The sequence below is a fragment of the Akebia trifoliata genome, chromosome 14 (assembly GCF_017979445.1).
Source record: "Akebia trifoliata isolate Shusen 1 chromosome 14, ASM1797944v1, whole genome shotgun sequence".
Taxonomy (NCBI): Eukaryota; Viridiplantae; Streptophyta; class Magnoliopsida; order Ranunculales; family Lardizabalaceae; genus Akebia; species Akebia trifoliata.
Genome location: NC_141388.1, coordinates 3,540,691 through 3,555,554, shown reverse-complemented (window position 1 = coordinate 3,555,554; position 14,864 = coordinate 3,540,691). Strand labels below are relative to the sequence as shown.

Sequence of the window (14,864 nt, the reverse complement as noted above, 5' to 3'; positions counted from 1 at the left end):
ACAAAAAGTTTACCTTTTTTTTTTTAGGTGTGGAGAGATTTTTGTTAAGGTCAATTTGATCATTTGAATGATTTTATTTTTTTTGGCTCTTTAAGTGAGTGCATAGAGCACAAATGGTGGGTGCAAGTAGAATGTCCCTTTATCAAATGCTATTATCAAGTCAAGATCAATTACAAGGTCCATAGTTGATTATAGGCCTCATAATCAAGTATGAGAATGTTTACCAAATGGATCAAGTTTAAGGTAGTTTCACTGTAAAAATATAGCAGTAAAAATTTAGAGATTTATAGCATAACTGATTCAATTTTAAAGTGTTAAGGGTCAGTTTGTTTGTTGATATAACACAGGTTAGTTTTCAGTTTGGAAGAGCGAATTGTTTGTGTAATAAAGTTCAAATGTAATACGTGTATATATGCTCATAAACGTCTATATTATACAATAGAAAGTACAATGATGTTTCCGTGGAAAATCAAGGCAAAGAATATCATCAATAATAGAAACGAGAGAACTAAAACCATACTAAAGAAAAAATGAGAGGGGCATTAGTTTTCTTTTTTATCCTCTCTAGTTGATTATACACAGCTTTCTTATGTAAATAACATATCTGAATCTCATGTGGGTTGAAACTCAGCTTTTTATTGTTTTCACTATCTTCTTTGGAAGTTCAAGAACTTGATGCCATAAGCGAAGACGAAAAAGAAGGCAAGGACAAAACCAACATGGGCTAGTGCAACATACACAAGGAAGTCGTGTTCGAAGCCCATATACTCCTTAAGGAACACCTTCACTGGTGGTCTGAATACCTGCCCTGGTATCTCAAGTAGATTATCCTTGTCACCCACCTGAGAGGTCACGAGGCCGTAGAGTGTCCAAGCAACTGGGCAAGCCCAGTAATACCATCTCCACCATATTGGGATTTGCTGCAAAGGTTGAGTGAAGTATCAGATTCTGGCATTAACAATTCATGCATGCAAATAAAAGAGCCGATGACTACAAGCATCTAAGAGCAATTCCAACGCACACTTCATCCCCTCTCAACTGCTATTTTTTGGAGAGTTAAATTCAAAATATGCGTGTCCAATGCAGTATCTATCTCCCTCTCCATTTTGGAGAGAGAGATTTTCAATATTCATTTTGGAGAGGGAGTTTGATCTCTCCATCCCCCCCTCAACTACTATTTTGGAGTCATTTGGGTTGAATTAAAAAAAAAGAGTCGTGCTATACTGCCTGTGTTGGACACTGGGTCCAACACTGTGTTGACCTGGAAGTGCACAAATAACCATAGATTTATTTCCTCGAGATACAAGTTAGAAAATCAACGGTTCTCTATGCACTTTCAGGTCAATTCAGTTTTGGACCCAGTGTCCAATATTATTAAAATATTAATAGATGGCCCTTTTGGATAGCATAGTTGGAGTGCATACCCCTTAAATATCCAAAATGTCTATCCATAAACACATGGCTATCCATTATGGATATTCCCCCTGGAGTTGTTCTAATTGAGAGTAAAAATTTTAGTGTGGAGATCTCCTTAATGAGTTGTCACATTTATTAGTGGGGTTCTTTAGAGTTTGAGATTACATACCGGTCTAGGGATGAGGAAACCAGAGAACAAATTCCAGAAGCTTATGAAAAAGGACATAACGATGGCAGCGACTTGGTGGCCTGGAGTCAATGCTACCACCATCATCCCATACATCGCGAAGTAGACAAAGCACATGAATATGAAGTAGTAGAACCAGAGGAACTTGCCCAATTGCAAATCAAATCCAATCATAAAATAAAGAATAAGAGTGTAAATCAAGGTTTGAATTGCCACGTAAATCGTCTCAATGGCAACCTACAGAGCAGAAGATATATGGGATTAGTTAGTTCTCTAGTACTATATATGTCTTAAAAATGAGATGGAAAACCCTGATGTCGTCCTTTTTATATTTCATCTAACAAGAAAAGGAATTGAAGTAACTCGGTATCTCTAACCTGAGCAAATGCATATGGCATTGCTGAATACATTCCAGCTGCTCTTTCACGATAGAAGACTGTTCTCTCGATTGCCACAACAGACTGCACTGCAGAAGCATTGGTGGCTCCAAGAAAAAGAACAGCAGCATACATAGCTCCCAACAGATTCAATAGATCTTGTTGTTTGCTCCTGTTAGTTAAAAACCCAGGAAATTAACTTCAATATGAATTTGGTCATGACTTCCTTAAAAGCTCAAACATTTTTCTCATATCTTTAAAATGGGATAAAATAATTCTGAAGTCCATACACTGATAAAAACTTCAGGATACTATTTGTTGGCTATTGACATAATTCATGTTGTATCTGTAATTGGGTAGGTCTACCACGAGTATTAAGATGACAGATGACTATAATTCATCATCATCGTCAAAGTCGTATCCCAAACGTTTGGGGTAGCATGAACAAATATTGTTCCTCCATTCAATTCCTTGCACATAAATGGACTCGAGAGTGCACCATTTGACGGGTCTCATCAAGAGAAATATAAAATTCTATAGTATTTCCTCAATGATAAAAATATATCTAAGATGAAGGCATACCAAAATCAAAGTTTGAAACTTTGTTGGCATCAGTAGGAAAAGAAAAAGGAATGTTAAAGTCTTACGTCTGATTGCCTTTACTCCAAAAGATGGCACCAAATAGAACGCCAATGATTATCGTCGTGAAAAATCGGTTTACATTATACTGTGGGTTCCTCCAGTATGACCAATGCTGTTTCCAGAAACAAGCCATGCATTGAGTCGTAAAGCTTTGCGAGTATTTGGAAGGGAAGTAAAGATCTTTGGAACCTGGCACTGGAGTGCTTAGCTCTTTGATAAGATCCTGATTCCTCCTGAAAAGGTATTAAAAGGGAGATGAGTCCAGTCAGCAAATAATCAGAGAGACAGAACAGGGCTGAATTGTAAGCATGCAGTTCAATCTTTCACTTACTGATAGAGAGTCGAACTGGCATAAATTTCGGTAAAATCTACTTCGAGTTGAACCTCAACTGAAGCAGCACTCACTTCCAGCATCCATGTAGCAGGATTATAACCATCTCTGATCTTGGGAACCCCTGGGATGGCCTGCAAGAGGTTACAAGTAACAAATACTATTATATCTACAAGTATGCATCTCAAAATAAAGTTTCGAGACTCTAAAATGGCTAAAACATTTGGTCATAAATTTATCATTAAGGGAGGTTTTCCACCTTTTCTTATAAACTGAGAATCTGATGACTAAAAATATATATATATTTTCATACTCATCCTTAAGTCCTTGTTCAATTGATAAAATTATTAATTGGACAAGTTCTTGTCCATAAAAATTCAATTAGTGGGAAAAAAATACTAACTTGAAAATATTCTATAAGTTTGTGAGAATGGCGACCAAGAGGTCCAGCATAAATGACTTGCCCTCCTCTCTTCATCAACAATAGCTGCAAACAAAAAAAAATTAAGCAAACCGAAGAAATACGATCACATGAAAATCATAAAATAACATACTTTAACAACAACAAAAAAACACTACAAAATTGAGCCCTACCTCATCAAATGCTTCAAAAATGTCTATGCTTGGTTGGTGAATTGTGCAGACAACAGTTCGTCCTGTATCCACTGTATTTCTCACCGTCCGCATAACAATAGCCGCAGCTCTAGCATCAAGTCCTGATGTTGGTTCATCCATGAAAATAATGGATGGATTAGCAACCAACTCTACAGCTATTGTGAGTCTCTTTCTCTGTTCAGTTGAAAGACCATCTACTCCAGGAAGGCCAACTAGAGCATCCTTTATCGGATTAAGCTCAACCAAGTCCATAACTTCGTCAACAAACATCTACAATATAAAAGTAGAACAACAATCAATCTTTCCCTTCAGGTCAAACATTAGTTTGTAACACATTGTGTACATCAACATCATAACTATCAAAGCCAACTTAAGAAAGAAAAGATGATTTCAGAGATTAACACACCTTTCGTGTTTCCTTCTTTATTTCCGGAGCAAGACGCAGCCAGGCTGAGTACAAGAGAGATTCAAAAACAGTCACATGTGGTGAATGAATATCATTTTGTTCACAATAACCGCTAACTCTAGCAAATGTTGCCTGATTCTTTGGGTAACCAGAAATGTTGATACTTCCTTCAATGTAACCTTCAGTCTTCCTTCCTGCTAGTACATCCATCAACGTGGTCTTTCCAGCACCACTGACACCAACTAATGCTGTCAGGATTCCTGGTCTAAAAGCACCACTGACATCTCGTAGTAATTGGAGCCGAATTTCTTCAATTCCTTGGCTTTTCATTTCCTGATGAAAAAAATAATCATCAGAAAGAATTAACTTCATTGGATTTCAAACTACAATGGATTCACGTCACAACCAAAAAATTAGTTGTCCCCATTTACAACTAAAAGGGCAATTATCAAGCATAGTATCGACTGATGGTAATAATATTGTATTTTTGATAATCTTGAGAACTTCCATTGGAATATAATAAAATATGGGATTTTAGTGATTTGACATAGAACAAAGAAGTAGTGCAAAGAAAAGATTGTGGTGCTGTGGCAGCCATAATCCTATGACCTGATTCTCAAGACTTGGATGCATTCATCTTAGAGTAGCAATTGTGCTAATCTATAGGTAACCAAACTAATAACAAACTGATAAAAGAATTCCCGACAATTTTTTGGATGAAACATAACTTTCTCTATTTTATTTTGAAGAATCAGTGGGAGATTCTTTTGCTTCTCAGCGGTGATGTGTAGTTTATATTAGAAAAGAAAAAGAAGAAAACTCCCTCAAAAAAGCATCACTAAATACTTGAGATAAGTGACTTACAGCAGGCATATCGACATAGTAGTTCACATGATTGAATGCAAGTGAAAGAGGCTGGAAAGGCAACACCATTCCTCTTCTAGGTGCATGCTCTGCCACATTAACACTTGATCCGGTAATCTCTGGAGCTTTCCTCGTCACCATTTCAATACCTGTAATCATACATAATATCAGACAATAAAACAAACACCAAGTACAGGTACACACAACGAAAGCATACTACTATTGTTTTTGCATGTCAATCACATGAATATAAAGGTGTTGCAGACATAAGATAAGATACATATACAAGAAAGTAGCTTTTTCTGCTACCCTTTTTGCAAATGATGAAGAAGCTTTAGTGCATGGACATTCTGTTTAGTTCCTTGTACTAGTAGCTGTATAATATATATATATATATATATTTTGGTAAGCAAGCAGATTAGTGGTTAGTAATTAGTAGTTGGAGGAGGGTTTTGAATCAACGTCGTGATATCAACACTCACAGACTTCAACCAACTTATCAAGCCCGCATTTTCGTATTAGTAGCTGTATAGATTGCCATATGATTTCATGATCTTCTCTTTTGTGGTGAAAACAATAATACTAATATTAACTTGTTTAGGATTTCATAATCTTTATTCTCGCTACTGACTTGCAAGAATATATTTTGTCGTGATTGACTGAACTGTCGTTAGTTAAATAGTGTAAAATTTTTGTGAACAAGACTAAACGTCACTTCAGAAAGATGAGTGTAGTATATCTTTCTAAAATTTCTCTCCTTTTCAGAAAACCCTTGTCCTGTTTCCAAGCACTTCCAACCACCTTATGTAATTCTTAAGCTAGCTTTCCAGCCATTATTATTTTTATACTTATTTTATTGCATTAGACATACTAATTTTTATTTTAATGCACTAATGAGTGAAATAGACACATATATTCCCTTATAAATCTATATGGTTACTTAGAAGGACTCCAAAGAATTGAATTTACCTCTGAGCTAATGATAATCCATTGATCAAATGCCAATTCATCATCAAATGTCAGTTATAACTTAACAATCACATGATTATCCTCTAATCATCTCGCTTAATTGCCAGCAAGTACAAAAAACAATGCAAAAACTATGTTTGGTAAAACCTCGAACCTTCAACCATAGGAGTAGTACAAGGTGAACCTATTTCTGAGGTCTTTGACCTATGTTCTCCATTGGTGGATGAATTCTCCTCGACATCCTCATCGACGATTACAGCTTTAGAGTCACCTAAAGCTGCAATTCAGTTTCAGGAATATGTTTAGCATAGGGATATTATTTTCATGGCATGAAGTAACTGAACTTCAATAAATGAGAAGCAATGACTTACAATTTAAATAAGTTAGTGCAGCAATGAAACAAAGATTGAAGAGCAGAGAAAATCCAAAGAGTGCTCCAATACATATCCAATACCAGTACTCCTCCACAAACATGCCTCTGGATTTTAGAAGGGTCTTTCCAACTGTGGGTTGATGAGTGATGGAGTCATTGATTGGCTGTATCATAGAAACAAAACATTATCAAACTTGGATAATGCCTTCAGACAAGAGATCCAAAAATGCTTGATTTGTGGAAGCTTTACTTATACATTATAAGTAATAATTAAAAACTCAAATAATAAAGATGAAAGAGTTTAAACAAAAATAAAACATTGTCAAAAGACTAGGAGATCTTACATTGCTCCATCTCTTATCAAGAAATTCATTGATGGCTATGGCGTTCTGTCCGTACATCATAGGAGAGATGTAGTAACCCCATATCATCCATTGCTCAAGGTCATCTGCAGACATATAAATAATGGCTGCTAAGAATCACACAAAAGAATCCAGTACTTACAAAATATTAAACAACACCAACAGCTCGCTTCAAGCCTTCAAATATTTGGAATCTTTAAAGTGAAAAAAAAAAAAAAAAAACTGCTAACCTTTGGCAACGATGAAACCTCCAAGAACAAAAACCATTAGCAAGGTAAAGATACCGAGTGTGTTTGCAACAACCTGTGTTCTTCCAACCGCTGCAATGAACCGAAAGAGAGAGAGAGCCATCTGGTGTACACCGAAGAATGCCAAGAACTGTCGGAAAAACCTGAATGTGTCGAATAAGTGTCAAAAAATGATACTTTAATTTATATGGCATCTAAAATAAAGGACCATGCAATATAATGAAAATGAAAGTCACTCCTAGAAACCCGAAAATCTTGAATGGAATTTACCTGCTCGCAGCGGGAGCAAACCCAATAGTGTAATACGTAAGAATGACCCATATTCCTGATTCCATCAGTGAAAGGGGGATCCTGAGTAGCCAAATTGGTAACGCAAAAGCCCATGCAGGGAAAAATAAGAAATCTCTCTGTTTAAAGAACACAGGGAGCCTGAAAACAGTCATTGCAAGCTCTGCCATACCATTAAACATCACATTAATCAGACTGAAAAATAATGCTCCATAATATTTTCCTCCATCAGCTACTTGACCATGCTTCATTTCTGTTCTCAAGAACACCGTCATGGCTATTAAGGACATAATTGTTATCTGGGTAGTTTTGAATATGTATACAAAAGAGTTGCGTTTCATCAACAACCACTCCCTTGAGAAGCATGCCTTGAAGAGTTCCATGTTGGAGATGCCATACTTTTCTCTCACTAGTGCAGCAGGATGGGCTTTGGATTTATCATAAGGAATACTAAGATCTTCTGAGAGTTGATGACCAATGTGAAAAGATTTGAAGAACTGTGCAAATTCAGCTACTGATATGTAACCATAAGGTTGGTTTTTGTTGAACCAGTATTGTTCTTGGTCCTTCTTAGAAGTTACCTCTTGAAGAAAATCTGCAACTCCTTTCCTTTCTGGACATTTGAAGCCCATAAATTCAAAGAACTCAAGGACATTCTCACGCGGACCTTGGTAGACAATCTGACCCTCTGAAAGTAGGACAATGTCATCGAAGAGTTCAAATGTCTCAGGTGCGGGCTGCAGAAGAGAGATGATCATTGTAACATCCATAATATGAACCATCTGTCTCATGAACTTAACAATCTGAAAAGTAGTGGAACTGTCCAGCCCAGTAGATATTTCATCCATGAAGAGAGCTTTTGCTGGTCCAACTAACATCTCTCCTACACTTGGAAACCCATTACAATAAGATTGCCCATGAATAGATACAAATGGTATTATGTGAGAAACATAAATTAGCACTGATGTGGGAGAACAATTATTGGTTTTATAGTCCTTGTATCTCACATACCCGTAGTCACACGCTTCTTCTGTCCACCAGAGATGCCCCTTCTCATCTCATCACCAACCATAATATCAGCACAGATATCCAATCCAAGTATCTATAAGAGAATCGTTAGTAGTCGGACATTGGCAAAATTGGTTTGTAAAATATGAAACAGAGGTAACAAATTGAAATGAAGGCAGCAAACCTTGAGAACGTAATCTGTAACCAGACTGGTTTCCTGGCCTGCCACTGCTGTGGCTTTCATGAATGCATCAATCTCAGGATCAGGTTTAATTCCTGCTTCTTTCTCTCGTCTTGATAATTCCGTCAACATTTCATATCTGGTTCCAACGCCCAAGCAACGTCCCGAGAAATCCAATGTTTCTCTGACTGTCATCTCACCATAGTGAAGATCATGCTGGCTAATATAAGCACAGGTTCTCTGAGGGAAGAAATCTGACAATTCATGACCACAGTAGGTGATATTACCAGTCACCTGTTTATCATTCCAAGTTATCAAACAATGGGCACTAACTCATTCAAGCATACATGCCAAAATTTATGTTTGTGACACAAACATAGACACACAACACTCACTCACACACACACACACACACACAGAGGACGCACCCTTAGCTCCTTATCAAACTTTCCTGAAAGGGCCTGCAACAAAGTTGTCTTCCCAGATCCTGGGGGTCCAAGTAATAGTGTCATCCTGAAAATTACTAAATCAATAAATAGAGAATAAAAGGAAGGTAATAATACCATCAAGACAACTTATTTGAACATAACTGTGTCAAACGTTGAGACACTGCATCAAAACTTAAAAAAAAAGTACTGATGGAGCAAAAACATACCTCGATGGTTTCACTATTCCAGACACATCTTGAAGTATCTTGTTAATTCTTTTCTTTGATGGAGAAAGTCGCAGTAGTCCAAGAATTGCCTGTAAACAATAAATTTTATAAAATTACTGAACCAGCATATTTTAAAAGTATTTCTCAAATCGGTAAATTTACTGTATTGAAAATTAAAAATATTTCCAAACCACCAAAATTTTCTTCTTGACCATGGTCTTCTCTTGAAGACTAGTGAAAAATGATCTTTAATGCCCTTATCTTCCACGTCAAAAAACCTTTGATTTTTATTCCCAAAATCAGTCATATTCTTCAAACTCTACAACCTATATGTAAATTATTTTAAACCATTAGACCTTATCTACAACCTATTTTTTTCAGCCTCACTATAATCCCTGGTATAAACCCTTGATTTTCCTTTCCAAAATACCCCCATCTTCTACTTCAAAGATAGAATCTTAAGGTTGAAATTTTTTTGAAGGGTGTAGTAGATAGAATTTTATTGTTTAAGAGTAGTGTAAATGTTTTTTTACAATGAATTGAAGATGACTGATTTTAAAAAGAAGCCAGGTTGAAAATGACTGATTTTGAAAAGAAAAATCAACGGTTTTCATTTCACACACTCCAACTCTTGCTGCCCCTTTGTTAAGGATTCATGATGATCTTTTGTTAGGGTAAATCATAAGAATTCTTCGTCTGAGTAAAAAGAAAATTGAAGAGGAAATTAGTCTTACGTTTACAACTTACAAGTAGTGTGCACGGTACAAAATCTAATTTTGGGAAGAAAACAGGGTTAAAAAGTTTAAAAACTGATGTTTAAGCTATTTTCATAAGTTAAGTGGTATGAAATGTAATTTTATAAAATTAAAAATTAAAAAAAATCTTATTACAGGTAAGATTTGGTAAAAGTTAAAAAAAACACCCTAAAAGTAAAACCCACTGATGCAGAAACACACCGCGAACTTTTGGGTTCAAGCAAGGGACAATTTATTTTCCTTAAATATAATAAGAAAACACTCGCCTTTCATTTATGACAAATTAGACCTATATACGCACAAATAACTTTCAACGAAGCCCGTAAATACATTTGAGCAGCTATTTAATCACAGATTATGGCCACTTTCAAAATTTATCAAACTAGCAGATCCCATGCATTATTTTTATGCTGATTTATCAAAACATGTACTGAAAATTGAAAATTTGTCAAAATTGGAATTCATTTTAGTTTTGAAAATGATAAATTAGCATTGTGAAAGTTATCATATTTTACATAAGAAGAGAAAAATTATTATTATTTAAAAAAAAAGTGAAATAATTATAACCATTAATCCATTATACTAAATTTAAAGCCGAAAATATATTTAGCGTGCTATAAAATAGTTTTAAAAAAATCTTCTTTTTCTACCGATTTGGTAATTCCCCTTATTTTTAACTATCCCTCCAAGTCATTGAAGGTGATAACATTGAACCACTACTCTTCCAATAAAATTCACTTTTTTTATTTACAAAATTGATTTAATGAGAGAGAGTTACTATTGACACCTCCTCAACTTTTACTTATTACATCTCTAATTTCTTAAATTTTTTATCACATATTAATTAAAGATTAAAACACATCATTCAAACATTACAAAGGTTTAACTCAGATTATTATCTCAACATTACAATACTCGACAAAAAAATTTCTGTAATTATTTAATGCTATAATTAGTCTCATGTAAAATATTAAATCCCAAAAAGTTAGAAATCTAATATAAAAAATAAAAATTTGAGAGAGCTTTTGTTGGCACACCAAACTTTTAATTATTCTCAATCATTTACTTAATATCTTTAATTTTAGTTGGGATGTCAATAACAGCTCTCTTAAAAAATCAAAATTATCAATTAAAAACTAAGAGTCATGTTGGAGTAAAGTTGAAATGTACATTGATTCGAGCATTTTGATGTGATGTGGTGGTGCACACATGATCATTGATGTTCATTTCAATGTTACTTCAGCATCATCCCAACCTAAAACACCCCCACCGTAATAAACGCAATAAATAATAGAAGTTAAGAGATAATAGGGATTCCTTCCCAAGCATACCATAACCGAAAGGAAAATGCTGAAGTAACTTGGAAATTGACGTCGTTTCACACGTTACCAACGCGGTTATGAGTAGAGAATCATAGATGCTTTTCATCGAGATACCATTAAGAAGTTTCTATGGTTATGTGCACACCAACGTGTGAAAGGACGTCATTTGCAGTGTTATACAGCAAAGTACTGATTCCTAAAAAGAATAATGCTGAAGTGACCCCAGCTGCAACCTCACATGGAATGAAAAAGCATCCACACTTTCACTTTAAGAAGTTTCCAGTTTGAGGTTACTGTAGCACGACTCCACTAGAAATTCGATACTGATCTCTAGAAAATATGTGATTTTCATCTTATCTCAACCGTCTGTTGATGGAGGGCCTGAAACGTAAAGTGCTTGTTTTTTTTTTTTTTTTGTCTTTTTTCTATAAAAGAGTAAAGAAAATGCTGGATGACACAGAGTGTTCACTGCGATTCTCACAAGTCGGACGTGGGATGGGCACATAACCATAGATTTGTTTCCTCGCGATACGAGTAAAAAACATCTATGATTATGTATACATGTTCACATCAGAATTGTGAGAATCACAGTAAATCCTGAGTCACCCCAGCACGACTCGTTACCTCTATTGCGTTCAAGGTAGAATTGAGCAGAGTAGGAAGTGCTCGGCTCCCAACATAGGCATCAGCTTCAATTGAAAGATGTTCAAACCGGACTTCAATCTTAGGAATCTCAATTCCAACCCTATTCGGCACAAAAATATTAATTTAAATTCTTTAGAAAAAAAATTATTAAAACAAGGATAAATCAGATTAATTAAAATCTTAGAATTTAGAGAGAGAGAGAGAGAGAGAGAGAGAGAGATTTACCTGTCCGTGCGTTCCCTAAGCCTACTAAGAAATCGCTCGTTGTCGTCTTCAACGACCTTGAGAATGCTCTCCATGAGTTGCTTCTTATCCTGCGCTCCAAGCTTGGTAACATCAACCTCATCATGACGAACCATTCCATCATCAAGAACTTGTTTCAGAATTCCCTTCCTCATCCTATCATAAGTCGGGAGTCTCTCTATAGCAGCCCATTTCAGCTCCTCTTCATCGTCTTCTCGTCGCCCGCTTCGCTGAAAAACATCCGACGGAGCCGTCCACACTTCTCGAAAGCTCGCCGCCGCCCAACTTCTCCGACTACTTGTCGATCTGCTTAGATCGTCTCCGGCCAAAATAGCCGCCATCGTTACCTACTTAAAATTTCTCCGAGAAACTTATTAAAATCTTTTCGGATCTATTGATCTGAAATCATAATTTCCACCTATAATGAATCTGAGTTTCTTTATCTCGCTTTTAAAGAGTGACAAATTATCGATCTGAATCAATTATTCGCCTGAAGTATCAATAAGCGATCCAAATCAAAACTAAATCGACTCCAATATAATCGAAAATCTCACACAGATCGAATCCGCTCCAAACGGAATCTCTCTCTCTCACGTTTCCTGCAACTGTAGTTCACTGAGAGAGAAAATCTGGGGAAGTTTTTCCTTATATTTCAACATCTCTTGAAGCTGACGTAGGGTATCTGGTTCCTAGCCATAGAGAAAACGTTGCCAGATAAGTTTAGAGGACGTTTTACGGTTTAGCGGCGCTCTTAGTCACGACGAAGAGATAATGTCTGGTTTCATTTATCTATGGCTACGAGGGAGATTGAAAATGAGAGGAACTGTCTTTGATGAAACAAAAGAAGACGGGAAAAAGATGATTAGAAAAGAATTAAACTGGGCTTAGTAACTTTAAGATTTCAAATATTAATAAGGCTCATGGGGCCCACTATTATCATCAATATGTGAAAATACAACAGTAACACCCACAGATTTAATCGAAAAGCTCAGATTCAAGAAACAGATTTGAAAATGGGCATTTACCGAACTCTCAAAATTTAAGAGTTATGCTAGAGTGACTTCAAGATTAATCTCATTTCACACTTTGCTGATGTGGAGACAGAACTATAGATACTTTTTACTCTTATCATAAAAGAGTCGTGCTAACATTAAAATTGACATCAATCGTCACATTGCTGACGTGGAGGTGCACACATAATCATAGATATTTATCACTCATACCTCCATGTTATAATTTCATATATACATCCATGTCAGTAATGTGAGAATTAATATATATTTTAAGAGTCGTGATATCTATTTACCCACGTGGCAAACTCAATCGAGTATCTGACGTGGCAAGTTTGGAATCGTAGATATATGCTCCTCAAGATACATTTGTTATGGGGAAGTGAAGTCATGTGTCCTGAGGAGCACAGATCTACGATTCCCGAATTCGTCACATCAGGGTAGTTGATTGAGTTTGTCACGTGGGGTAGTCAGATTATCACGACTCTTTATAGTTGTGTGGACACCTGAATTGAAGTCATTCTTGATGTGATTACTATTATTCGATTTTTAAAATTAAAATTTACTGTGAAAAATTATCACTTTATTTTTAAACATAATAGAATTATGTAATCTATAATCAGTGGCATCATATCATGTTTTTATATGCCATGAGATTTGTTCTTAAAAAATAAAAAATCTCAACTCACTTTTTATTGATAAATATTGAAGTGAGCTAAAACTTGGACCTCACACGGCACACCCTGACATAAAAGAGTATGACTTTTTTTCTTGAGATACAAATGAAAAAGCATTTATGATTCCTATCCACTTTGACATCAAGATGTGCAATATGAGGTCCAATCTTGAGGACTCTCCAACACGACTCTTTTTTATTTTACTCACGAATTTGACTTCATGCTGAGGTAGAAGTAAGGGTGTTACTGGGTTGGTTCCTAAGGAACTTAGAACCATAACCATTATATTAGTTCGATTCCGGGGTTCGTTTCCAAAATAAATAGAATTGGAATTGGAATTGAAACAACTAAAAAACACGGGTACCCATCGGTTCCAGTTCTTAAGAATCGAATGAGAAAAAAAGTATTTCAAATCATTATAGATTTTTTTTTTCCTTTAAAGAAATTAATATATTATTAACAAAATTATTAATTTAGTTATAACTTATTATACTTAAGATACAAATTAATGATTTTTTGTCAAAAAAAAAAATTATCTTTGTTAAAAGTAATAAAATTTTTAGAATAATTACTCTTTTTAAGTTTCAATCGATAATTTATATGAAAAAATAAAAAAATTATATAACGTATATTTATTTGGAAATAAAAATATCTTAAATCATCTCTAGTATGGAAGGAAATGACGAGACAAACCGGTTTCAGATTTCAGTTAAATGGGTACCAATTGACACCCTTGGGTAGAAGGTCACATCATTTGATTATGCTATTTGCGTAAGCAGTTTTATGTACGCAATAACGAAAATGAAGTGTCCTCAGTCCAGACTCTTAAATCTTAATCCTTACATATTGCTCGAGATCATATGCTTAGAAGTCAGATTCTTGGTCCCTTTCCAAATTTATAATCAAGTACAAAGGAAACGTTTCATTGCCCATAACATCAAAGTAAATTAATTGTTAATTTTCTTTATTTCCAATCTTGCATCGTGCCTGCAAAAGACCGTCAAAAATAATTGCATTACATGTGGTGGTGCTAATTTTGTTCTGAAAATGTTTGGGCCTCAATATTGTTAAAGCGGCTAATATTAAGGGTGAATTATTAGTTTAAAGTGACAATTGTCACTTCAAACCTGCTATAGTCACCTAAAAACCCTCGAAATCATTGACGTTCACGTTTTGATAATTAATATGAACAATGAGTCAAAATCGTAAATTTGCCCAAAGATAATCACTTTTTTGTACATATCTCTAATATTAATAGTGGCAACCCACACAAAAATTAATGCATAGTGT

The 14,864-nt window shown here is 35.3% G+C and overlaps 1 protein-coding gene across 1 annotated transcript; it reads right to left on the bottom strand.

The window, feature by feature from the left end:
- Positions 1-484: 484 nt before the first annotated feature.
- LOC147385569 (pleiotropic drug resistance protein 2-like) lies at positions 485-12,766 on the bottom strand. The gene is made up of 20 exons (XM_086421992.1): positions 11,870-12,766; positions 11,624-11,744; positions 8,923-9,011; positions 8,696-8,780; positions 8,271-8,561; positions 8,090-8,180; positions 7,061-7,961; positions 6,773-6,933; positions 6,525-6,628; positions 6,179-6,344; positions 5,962-6,084; positions 4,839-4,987; positions 3,975-4,307; positions 3,548-3,838; positions 3,357-3,440; positions 2,954-3,087; positions 2,628-2,855; positions 1,981-2,152; positions 1,586-1,840; positions 485-920 (listed from the first exon to the last, which is right to left on the bottom strand). Exons 1-20 carry the CDS (start codon positions 12,226-12,228, stop codon positions 648-650), a joined length of 4,410 nt encoding a protein of 1,469 aa, XP_086278118.1. The 5' UTR covers positions 12,229-12,766; the 3' UTR covers positions 485-647.
- Between the last annotated feature and the right edge of the window lie 2,098 nt (positions 12,767-14,864).

Bases quoted from the DNA above. Each gene is read 5' to 3' on its own strand.
- LOC147385569 (XM_086421992.1), bottom strand. From the start codon at position 12,228: ATGGCGGCTATTTTGGCCGGAGACGATCTAAGCAGATCGACAAGTAGT. The intron at 6,629-6,772 runs GTTAGCAGTTTT...ATATGTCTGCAG, and splicing joins AGGTTTCATCGTTGCCAAAG to ATGACCTTGAGCAATGGATG. The intron at 4,308-4,838 runs GTAAGTCACTTA...TTTTTTCATCAG, and splicing joins ACTATGTCGATATGCCTGCT to GAAATGAAAAGCCAAGGAAT.